The 12,048-nt window shown below is 38.6% G+C and overlaps 1 protein-coding gene across 4 annotated transcripts in view; it reads right to left on the reverse strand.

Moving 5' to 3' along the window:
- The window catches only part of KIF16B (kinesin family member 16B), a 202,057-nt gene that overhangs the window by 169,516 nt on the left and 20,493 nt on the right, over window positions 1-12,048 (reverse strand). For all 4 annotated transcript variants that reach the window (XM_039530469.1, XM_039530468.1, XM_039530470.1 and 1 more), the window contains 5 exons: window positions 9,685-9,798; window positions 5,468-5,584; window positions 2,202-2,299; window positions 1,099-1,208; window positions 331-473 (listed from right to left, as the gene is read on the reverse strand). In XM_039530469.1, coding sequence (XP_039386403.1) covers window positions 331-473; window positions 1,099-1,208; window positions 2,202-2,299; window positions 5,468-5,584; window positions 9,685-9,798 — 582 coding nt within the window. The remainder of the gene's footprint in view (window positions 1-330; window positions 474-1,098; window positions 1,209-2,201; window positions 2,300-5,467; window positions 5,585-9,684; window positions 9,799-12,048) is intronic.

Raw genomic sequence — 12,048 nt, forward strand, 5'->3', positions numbered from 1 at the left:
GTGGTGGCAGGCCTCGGACTGAGCTGAGTGCTAGGGGATAGTCTAGGGAAAGGGTTACGTGGTAAGAGCCCTTGTACCCTTCCCACTTAAATGCCTGGTATAGGCAAGTAAGGGTGATAGGCGGATAACACCCCTCCCGTGTTTAAGCTTAATAAAAGTTGCAACCTGCCACTTAAACTCCATCCAAGTGTCTGTCCTTGTTTCGTCACTGTGTTTGCATCAATAGAAGTAACTGGGTCTCCCACGTTGCTGATTTAACAGTTACATGTTTCAATTAGCAAATAGAAGTTATTACATGCAAATATTTAAAGACAATGCAATTTTTTTTACCTGAGTGAAGTTGATTGTGAAAATGGCATGAGACCTGCTGCTAACGTCATTCATTCCAGTTGCAGCAGTGGTTCGATTTATGTTTCCTGCTTCCATAAGTTCCTCTACATCGCTGTAATTTTGTACTAAATGTTTGGACAAATCTGAACAGAAGCAAAGATGATTATAAATTAAAACAAGTATACTCATGAAGGTACTGTGAACTGATTGAGATTCAAGTTCACCTCAGTACAATGCAGCAGTGCTGAAACACAGAAAGCGTTTATAGTCAGATTTCCTTTATTTCTTTTAAATAGTGTAATGAGACATTGTGTGAAGAATACTTCATCATACTATTATTATAAAATTTACAGTAGAATAGTTTAAAAGATTGCATACTTCTCTTTGAAGCATATAATATATGTCTAACCTCACAAGGGAAAAGAACCTGCATTGGCAGAATGGTAGACTAAGATAGTTAGAGTCTAACAGATCCTTTCCAGTTCAAACATCCATGATTTATAAGTTAGCCCTCAATGCTGATTTGAAATCAATTAGCAGAGCTTCACTTCAGTGAAAAAGTGGTGTACTTTAGCAGAGTTTGGAAATGAGAACTGTACAAAATAAAAAAGGCTATTCCCAATAATGCTTTTACATTGATGATGAAATATATTGTCTTTCACCTTCATCTTCATTTGCATTTACAATTTAAAAACAAAAAACAGGGATATACACTTAAACATAAACCTGAAAATATTCATTAAGCAGAAAGCAATGAAGTGATTTTACCCTCAACGTAAGGCCCTTCTTTCGGATGCTCTCGTATTCTTAAATTATAAGTTTTTGATGATTTCCGCCTAAGCAAATCTCTCACACGTTCATTATATATTTCCAGATAACTGAAACAAAAATATTTGAATTTAGAAAAATATTGAATGATACAAGATTTTAAAAAGCAAAATTACTGGCAAGAGCTCATTCCGATGGCAGAATTGAGCCTCAATCCTGCAAGTTTACATAGAAGTGACTTCACCCACGTAAGTCCAGTTGACTATTCAGTCACTCCTGCATGTAGGCATTCTGCAGGACAGATCCTAGTTTGTAACTTTTTCACCAAGTTATGATACCATTCACAATATAAGCTCTATGGTAACAGAACTGCTAAAGATCACATTATGATGTAAACATCTCCATGTGTTTCCTGTAATAGGCTTCCTAACCCAATACCACTGAGAACTAGTATATCTTGATGCAAATCCTATTACTACCAATAGTTGTAGCAACAGAAAATAAAGTAAGCTGTTAAACTTCTTTCCTTTTTATACTTTGGACATTAGAAAATGGTCTAGTAAAAAAGGTTAAAAACTTGTTTTCATCATGATCAAGTGATAACAGGATGTAGAAAAATCTAATATTTTTCATAATTATTACTCTTGCTGCTTACAAAAAAGCCAAAAAACCCGCAGAATTAAAGTATTTTAAAATTATTACAAATGGCGCATGCAGCAACAGCTGAAGTTAAGGTTGTTTAACTGTTTCCATTCTCAAGAGCTATTTCAACTGACTATAAATCATGTCAAACTTTCACCATCTGAGATGAAGTTTCCCAGGTTTGGTCTCTGTCTGCAGTGAAATTTCTGAATGCAAGGGAAAGGATTCATGAAGGTTGCTTTATAAAAGCATGAACATTTTCAATACTAAAAAGTGTGGGAGGCCCAGCAGAGAAGTACTGAAAACATTTTACCAGAGCTTTCCACAAAAATCCATTTTCAAGCTGAGAAGTAGTTTCATCCCTAAAACCACATTGTACAAAAAGATACTAACATGAAAACAAGGAGTTTATAACGAGTAGGTTCATTCCCAGCAATCTTTGTAACATACACAAAACCTACCTGACTTCTGTTCGAAAGGATGCTTCATTCCATCTTGTTTTTTCATTTATTCTGCTGAATAATCCTTCACAAATTCTAGGTATTAAACCAGCATCACCCTGCAACAACAATTTTTATTTTCTACATCGCTACATGTATGCACTGTATATTTTTAAAACAGAAGAAATCACTAGTTGAAATTAACAATACCCAGAGTCATTGTGCCAAATATACAGCAGTGAATTATTAGCAAATATTCTTAATATCACATTTAACAGACATAGCAACTTGGAGGTTAAGCAGTTTGTGATTCAGATCCTAGCACTGGCCCTTAGTTCTGGGTTAGATTTTACCCTGTGCCCTACACATTTGGTCTATACAAATCTCACCTACTTAAAGCAGAGAAAGAATCCAGTTCTCCAGGACAACATTTAACTGCCTTCACCATGAGACCATCCTTTCTCTCCCCAAAACCTTTTGCCTCATTCACTATACACCTTCCGACATCTGCAACAAAAGCAGGGGTCCTACAGATAACCACCTCATGCACTAAATAACCCTGATCCAGCCCCAGAGCAGATCCATCTTCCGCACTGAGTGAGGCAGAGGTCCTGTGGAAAATATAGCATGCAATAGCGTAATTAAAAACTATCATAATATATGTGCACCGGGAGGGGGAGGCAAATTAAGGCAATTTTAATTCTTGCATTTCCCTATTTCTGAGTGCTTTATTTTGCAACCTTAATGTTCTTTTTGCACAGTTGTTTGTGTGTAATTTCCTAGGTTTCTGAAAACTGAAAAACAAAATTTGAACAACATGGAAACATATTGACACCTGCTGATGGGGAAAAATATAAAAGCGAGACAGACATAAAAGCCCGCCAAAAATATAATATTAATTTTAATGAAATATATGGGCGAAAATATTAACACCTTTGTTTCATATATTCCAGTACACCCGTGTGGTTTATCAGCACAAACCTCTGCCACTTGAGCGAACAGAGTAACTAATAACAGTAGTAGGTTGTTATCTTCTATGTGGACCAACCACTAGGAGGCAGCTGAGACACGTCCCCCAGGGGTTTCACAGACATTTATTGGCAGCAGAGGAATGTTGAGACACCAGAATCTTGAGTTCACTTCCAAGTACTGGAGGGGAATGTACTCAAGTGCAGTGGTGCCCACACACTTTTTGATGCCGTGACCCCCTTTTGGTTCACCTCTGTTAACACAAGCCCCAGGATAAGCAAGCCCACCCTGCCCAGGGTGGCCTCAAAATTTTCTCTCCTGGTATGGCCCCAGAAGCCTGATTCTGCCTCTGCCAGGGAGGAAGGAGGCCAGGTTCTTCCCAGACAGAGCCAGGTATGCACGGTGCATCTGGATGAGGGTACCATACAGTGCCACTCAGGTTTGGGCCATCCAACCCTCCATAGATTTTCAACATCTCACAACCCCTCTGGGGATTGCGACCCACATTTTGGGAACCACTGTTCTAATTTTAACAGCTGAACAGTTTTAGCAAAAAAAATTGTGTATATGTATACGTATATAAAATGATCCTGAAATAGACACCCAGCATGGAATATCTCAGTCCAAGACAATTAAAGTTTGGCATACTGAAAACACAGTCTTAATAGATAGGAAATGTTGGATAAACTTCACTACAGGCCCCAGATATAAGAAGCATGTGCTTGCACCTTTCCTTTATTTTATATTTCTGTTTAATTTAGCCATCCATTTTAAGCTGGGGGTTTTTGGTGGTTTTGTCAGTAATACAGTTGCATATTTCTTATTAAAATTAATTAAAAGTGAACAGAAATCTAAAAAAGCAGGTATCTAAAACCAATTATGATTACACACTAGTGAAGTCTTCATCTGGGGACCCATTCTGCTAATGAATATACTGTTACTAGAATATTATCAGCGCCACTTACAGAGTTTGGCAATCAATGCATATTTGCTAATGGCACTGTAAGCTCTAGGAGGGTGAAGAGTCCCTTGACTAGAATTTTAGTATTAGTACTTTAAGGAATAGCAAAAAAAAGGAAATCATTTACTTGTAACTTGAATTTTGTCTATTATAGGAAAAGTCTTGGGTCAAATGTTTTATACAAGTGATTCTGTGAGCCAACTGCCATTGTCTATCAATGTATATAATCTTATACATACAGCAAAGTAGAATAACTATGGCACACAGCGAGAAGAATCAATGTAGACCTCTATTTCTGAGTTGGGTCAAACAAACATTGCTACGTATATCATAACAAAATCTCTTGAGGATAACCCGTCCACTAGATTTACTCATGAAGTCTCACAATATGCATGTTACTTAGCACACCATTTTCAGCAATTTATATCTTTCATTCATAAAATTTTCTCTGGCCCTAACATTCTATTATGCTTATTCACCACATGGAAAAAACTTCCTAACATTATACATGAAGTTACTTATTCTGCGTGTATAGTAATATGTAAAAGACAGAGCCAAATTCACACTTGCCAGCTCAGGGAGGTGAAATTAGTGACACAATTACAGCTCAAAAATGATTTAACTGGCAGAGGGCAAGTGGCAGCCTTCCCAGCTTAAATTCTGATGGGAGTGGGTGGTTATTATTTTAGCTAAGGATTACAAGAGAGTCCAGCTAACAGAGGATGCTTCTGGGATGCACTTAATCAGCATGCCATTGCCTGCGCTGCTCAAAAGTTTCCTCAGCCCTTCCCCTTTTAAGCAAGCATCCCCCCTCAATGGAGTCAATTGTGGGCAACTCTACTCCTGTCAGAATGCCCCTTCAGTTGGGCTTTCCTTTGCTAGGGGTCCTGTGCCAGAGTTAGCCAGAACTTTAATCCTTAAAATTAAAGTCTGCATACTGTTTTTATTTTGAAGTTTTATTTATTTTCCAAATAGGAATCAAACAGCCATCTTGATTTTTGTTCCCCCCTCAGAACCAGGCAGATTCTTTCAGAAATTGCCAAGCATACATACTCTCAAAATCATGGCCTCTTTAAGGTGTCTCAAGTTGAGTACCCAAAAATCACTAGTCACTTTTGAAGATTTTTGTTCTGATCTGTGCATGACAAATAGCTTATTATTAGATGTAACAGCAAGACAAAGATTTTTTTCTGATTTAAAATTTCTCCCACATAACTATAAAAAACTTTGAAGACTTCCACGTAACTACTAAAAGTTAGATATAAAATGGAAATAATGTGCAGACAAGGTAGAGAACAATGGCTCCAAGAGGAATCAAACTGCATAATAAAACTGAAGTCTGCAAAACATGACATACAGCATTTCCCATCATAGTGTAGGACTTCCCAGATCCAGTCTGTCCATACGCAAAAATACAAGCATTATAGCCTTCAAAAGCAGATGCAAGGACATCTGTGCCAAGATTTTTGAAAACCTAAAAACAAAAACAAAACAAAAAGAAGGCTTTTTAAGAGACTGAACAGTTAAAAAAAAATTATATCTGCAGTAGTTTTAATTATAGTTTAATGTATTCAACATAGCATTGCAAATACTACAAAACAGCAGAGATATACTAACACATACAAGCTATCGGTTTGGACCAGTGATATTTGCTTTAAAGAATTAGCTAGGAAGCGTTTTGATTAAATGCAGAATGTTACTAGTATATTTCGTTTACAGCAGTACCAAAGTATTCTTTTCACTTTCTCTGTCAAACCTAGATCTTCCCCTATTTTTTTTTATCTAAGGCACTAATGACCATCTTTCTGCTATTGTTAATAGTTACTTTACACCTTTAATATTTTCCCCAATGCTACAGAATTTGAAAGTGTCTATTCCCATCTTAAAAAGAAACCACTTCCCTGATCCTGAAACTATGAGTGGCCTTTTTTCAGCCAAGTGTAGGCAAGTGGCCTTTTTCCTCTCACCAATCACCTCTTGCATAATAGAACTTTTGAGTTCAAATTCTGTTTCCTTCTGGCCAAAGCACAGAACATGTCTTCTTTATAGTAATTACCTTCTTTCCTCAGATCGCCCCTTCTCCTTTTGCCCTCAAATTTAATCAAATCTGACACTGTAGAGCACTCCATCCTCCTGGATCATCTACATAGCCGTTTAGGTGTGCCTGGTTCCTTTCTGTTGTGTTGGGGTTGGATGGCTCCATGCCCCATTACCCCTTAAAGAGGACAAACCACCCTGTTATACTGTGCCACTCTCAACAAGCTCATGTATCAGGATTTGGGGACCTCTGTCTTAGATAATCATATGCACAATTCTCTCATGCTTTCCTTGTTATTTGAAGAGAGTGTCTCCCATTTAATCCCATTCTGATGGTACCTTTCTTGAAATCATCATCATCCATACCTACATTTCATGTTGTTTTGATTGCCCCACAACCATCTCTAGACTCTAGCGTTTGAAGATAGCCACTATCCAGCTTCCCAAATGTTCAAAAAAGTGAAGCTGTATTATCACCAAATAATTCCACTGACATCTCATTCATGTCAAAATCCAGTTCAATATTTGCCTCATTCTTAATAATCCCTCGATGGGTATGCTCAAACCTGCCTCATGGAGTTGTGTCTCATTATTCCTATACAGAGCTGTAACTAGACATTTTAGCATCTAGGGCAAGCAAGCATATTTTCACCCCCTGCTGATTTTTATTAGGCATTTCTTCACCCATTTTACCACCCCCGTGGCTTTACAGCTGTCCCACTCATCCCACCCTTGTTATAGCCCCGTTCCTATCCCTAATTCCTCCACTAATCTAGTACTAGTCTCTTCTTTCTCACTATACAATCTGGCTACTCTAGGGGAACAAGAACATCTTTATACAACATAAAATTGTATTATGCTACATGACTCTTGAAAATTTATTCAGGTTAAAGTAAATCAACGATGTTTAGACACAAGCAACCAGAGATTACCATTTTCTGAATTATTGCCCAGTGCATCAATTTGAACAGAACATACTGTTAGCACTAGAACTGAATCGCTAGAGCATTCTGTTAGTGGTTTCAAAAGGCCAGTACAACTGACCAAAAAAAAAAAAAAATCTATCTTCATTCTTGTTGCACAGATATACAGCTAAAGATCAGCAGGTAAAATCTCTAGTTTAATTTCTGAGTCACTGTAGCACAACTCATGTCCACAAGAGGGCATTGATGGGACATGTAAAGTTTCATTTATCACTCAGCTATGTGTACATGGCAAAAGTTGAATGATAATGGACCAAACATGTTAGTAATTCAAGTATCCAGCAGTAATGCAAGTATCCATTGTGCTCCACAGTGAGCTGGACATGAATTAGGCAGGAAGGTTTCTGCAGTACCCTGGTGTAGTCAATAGGAAATTCTGTAGCAGCTTGATGCAAGTTAAAATATGAATGTTTTCAATTATATATGAAAGTGAGTAATACAAGGAAGACAGCCTTCTTGTATTTATTTTTGAAGTTGAAGTTAATTTATTTGAAGATGGCCTTCTGTTCTCCATGTGCCACAGGACTTTTTATTTAACACAAATGCATGATAGACAATGGAGGTTTTGATAGCTTGGCAGAGAACTGTTGGGATTTTTGGTACCCAAGAAGATCTGGGAGGCAGTTTGGGATTGTGGGATATGCACTTAAATTGGGTATGTCTGTTGTAAAGATCAATAGCGAATGCTGACATTTAAGAAAGTCGTTTTTAGATTTCACAGTTAACATCCTATTGATATGAATGGTACAGTTCACTCTTCTAGGAGCTATTGTTTCAGGCTGCTGCAGCCTCAGGTCTTTCCTCACTGGCATTTTTTTCCTCCACAAGCAGTGCACCTTGTATAGGAATCCTCCACAGGTGTCAAAGTGACTTGTACCAATGCACTTTGCTCTAGTTTGAAACAGGGGCAAAACCTTAAAATGCTTAAATCTATCCCTATTCAGCAGAGCACTTACGCACATGCTCAACTTTAAAAGCTCATGCTTAAGCATCACTGGGACTTAACACATGCTTAAGCACCCTTTCTGAATAGGAATACTTTCCAGGACTGGGACCTCAATGTTTGAGTTTGGTATTTTTATGAATGTTTTCAGTTATAGTCTTTTCCTTCACTTAGTATCTTTAACTATCTTAATTTTTGTTTTTCAAAGTATACATGCACAGAAACAAAACCTACAAAATTCAGAAAACTAAGAAAACAGTGGCAACTATTGCAATGGAAAAATTTTGAATGGCCAAGAATTAATGACTTCTTTAGTTAAACATGTAATCAAGTGTTTGAATTAAATTGTAGATTAATTTATTATTTAAACTATAAAAATGAATAAGGAACTTTTAACAATGGGATCTACTAGTTTGTATTAAATGGTTAAAGAGAAAACCAGAAGTGGAAATTCCCTGTCAAATAGCCATATTGGTTAGCATTGCCAATAAAAATAGTCTGTTATAATAATGCACCTTAATCTTGGCCTGAACTACCATTTTTCTACTTTAGGAAGTTATTGTAGTCTTCCTGTTGGTTTTAACCACCATGTCTTCAGGGATCAGGCTCATCAGTATCACTTAATTCTAGACCACCAATATCACCACATTCACAACTGCAATGTATCTGCAGCAACTCTAGATACCAAAGGTCTTCAATGGTATCCATAAATTCAGCAGGAATTTCCATTATTTAAGTATACTGAAAACTTTGCTCCTCTCCTGTTATATGAGAATTGCCCTAACATGTTGATACAGGATCAAAAGAAGAAAGTGCAGATATTGAAAAACATTTGAATTGTGTCAAATTAATTTGGGTCTGGAAGGGAACTAGGAAGGTCATAAGCATCAAAGGTCCTGCAAAAAGCACGTATGACATATTTCAAAGTTAGTAGAATACCAATGTGCACTTACATTTGTGTGCCTAAATTAGGTGAAAATATGTAGTGTGCATGCAATTACACAAGCCTGTCTTCAGAAAAACTGTCTCCATATGTTTAGACTTGAATGGAGGAGACAGTCACCAGATCTACATAATTATGGATGACGGATAGCACTTCAAAGATGTAGGTCTTGTAGGTGAGAGAAGAAAGGTAATTTAGAGGGCAAAGTCTACAACTCTACATTAGAAAGCTGGCATGTAATACTCGGGGGAGAAGTATCAAGAACCTGTTTCAAGCAAGTTCTCAAATCCTTAATAAATCTTTAGTTCAAACAGGATTTTACCTGGAAAAACAGAATGTTTGTGTCTTTTTGAATTAAGCAAATGTATTTGGTTCAGAAGGTGATTTTTAAGTTTTTAGGTGACAAATATAGGCAGCACAGTAATAGCTTTACTGAGGATTTCAGTAACCTGACCTAACAAAATAAGTCAGACAAGAGAACCAGACAATGGACATTCCTTCTGTACCGCGAGAAAACATATAGCTAGCTGTGTTGGCTGTCCTAACGCTTCTCTCAAACATGTAGGGAATTTCCAAATTGGGCAGAGAGAACTGTAAAAGTGATAAAACGTCACATTATTCTTTCAATATAAAAAAATCAATCAATTCTAAAAGTTTAGAAAGCCTACCACTTCTTGAGACACATAGACAGGACTTTTACTATCTGCTGAGAAATAGGAGAAGTCGTAGGTAAATGTTTTTGTCCGTTCTCTTCCTATGTCTCCAGTTCCTCCTTCTGGTATCTACAGGAGACAAAAGAGTTGGCATGTTGCATGATAAAGTAATCAATTCAAAGGATATTTTGCAACATAGATGATTGGAACACAAATTTCATAGGAGAGCACACAGAGAGAGCATTTTAATGAAAGGCTATCCCTTTTTGTTACTCTAACAAATATACATACTTAGTGGTGAAAAACGTTAGCAAGTAACATCTGCTTTCATAAGAAAGGGACAGTCTTATTAAAAGAGCACTGAAGGCATGTTACTCTTTATTTTAAATTAATTTTAATGTAATGGCTCATTTTTGTTATGTTACTATGTAATGTTTACCATTACTAGTTATGACAAGTTAAATTCTGTGTAGGAAATTCTAAGACAATATTCCGAACGTTTACTTAATGAACAAACACTTTGCCATGTACAAACTGAATTGCATATGAAAGCACAGATGTAATTAAAATGGTCATATATGCCTTCAGCTTAAGGCTATTATCATGCTGGAGACAGACTGCTCATGACATTAGCAATATGTACTACTATCCGAGTCACAGACACAATTCTCCTTCCGGGGAAGGAACATAGGGCTTGGCTACACTTGAGAGTTGCAGCGCTGGTGGAGGCTTTCTAGCGCTGCAACTTAGTAACTGTCCACACCTGCAAGGCACATCCAGCGCTGCAACTCCCTGGCTGCAGCGCTGGCTGAACACCTGGTCTGCTTGGGGTGTAGCGAGTGCAGCGCTGGTGATCCAGCGCTGCTCATCAAGTGTGGACACACACCAGCGCTGTTATTGGCCTCCAGGGTATTAGCAGATATCCCAGAATGCTTTTAACTAAATTACTCTCTTTGTTTTGTTATGCAGCCTCTCTTTGTTTTGTTGTGAACTCGGAGCTCCGGAAGCTGCTTATCTAAAAAACAAACACAGCTCCTGTTTGCTGTGATCAATCTGTACCTGACTGTGAACAATCAAATGAGATAACCCCTGTGAATGAGGCAGGCAGGGAGTGAGTGTTTGCTTGACAGAGAGACAGCGTGGGCAGAGGGGAGAAAGGGAGTCCGTTGGATGCAGGCTGTTTGCAGTTAAGAGTAAGGGGTCGGGAACATTTTCTGATTTTGCAAGGCAGGAAGCTAACACACAGTGTTGGCTCCAAAAATCCACTCTCTCTCTCTCCCCCGCTCCCTGTCACACTACACCCCACCCCACCCCCCTCTTTTGAAAAGCACGTTGCTGGCACTTGAACACTGGGATAGCTGCCCATAATGCATCACTCCCAACAGCGCTGCAAATGCTGCAAATGTGGCCACACACCAGCGCTGGTAGCTGTGAGTGTGGCCACACACCAGCGCTGTTCCTACACAGCTGGATGACCAGCGCTGTAAACTCCCAGCGCTGCAACTCTCAAGTGTAGCCAAGCCCATAATGTAGTTGTTAAGAGTGGGGGATTATGCATCAGGTATACTGGATTTTATCTCCAGCTCTGCCACTCGTTTCACTATGTCATCTTAAGTATTTCAACTTCTGTGCCTTGGCTTACTCCGCCATAAAAAGGTTGTAAGGCTTGTGTATATGAAAGGTGCATCAGGTAGAATAGTGCAGGGTTCTCAACCTTTTTCTTTCTAAGGCCCCCGCAACATTTTATAAAAATTCCCTGGCCCGTCTGTGCCACAACAACTGTTTTTCTGAACATGAAAGCCAGGGCCAGCATTAGGGGGTAGCAAGCAGGGCAACTGCCCAGGGCACTATGCCACAGAGGGCCCTGTGATGCTAAGTTGCTCAGGCTTTGACTTCAGCCACGGGTGGCAGGGCTTGGAGCCCCAGGCTTCAGCCCCCCAGGCAGTGGGGCTTTGGCTTTCTGCCCTGAGCCCCAGCAAGTCTACTGCTGGTCCTACTTGGCAGACCCCCTGAAACCTGCTTGCAGCCCCCCAAGTGGACCCCGGACCCCTGGTGGAGAACCAGTGGAACAGTGTTTATAAAGCACTGATGAGTAGGTGCTACAATAGCACAAAGAAAAACTCTAAAGACATTTGACTATGTAGCATTATTTAAATAATAAAAGTTTAAAATAAAGGCCTACATTTTTTGTTAAATAAGCTAAAAGTATGTTAATTTGCTGAATCCATCAAGTAACAAAGGCATGATTATTTGGCATATTTTAACTTTATTGTACCTTTCTTCATTCCCATTTCAAATTCCTTTGAAATAAAAATCTCACCAGCCAATTCCTACTTCTGTGCTGCCCAACCATACACAATGTTGGGATATCACATCTGT

This window comes from Mauremys reevesii, linkage group 3 (assembly GCF_016161935.1).
Source record: "Mauremys reevesii isolate NIE-2019 linkage group 3, ASM1616193v1, whole genome shotgun sequence".
In the NCBI taxonomy this organism is placed as follows: Eukaryota; Metazoa; Chordata; order Testudines; family Geoemydidae; genus Mauremys; species Mauremys reevesii.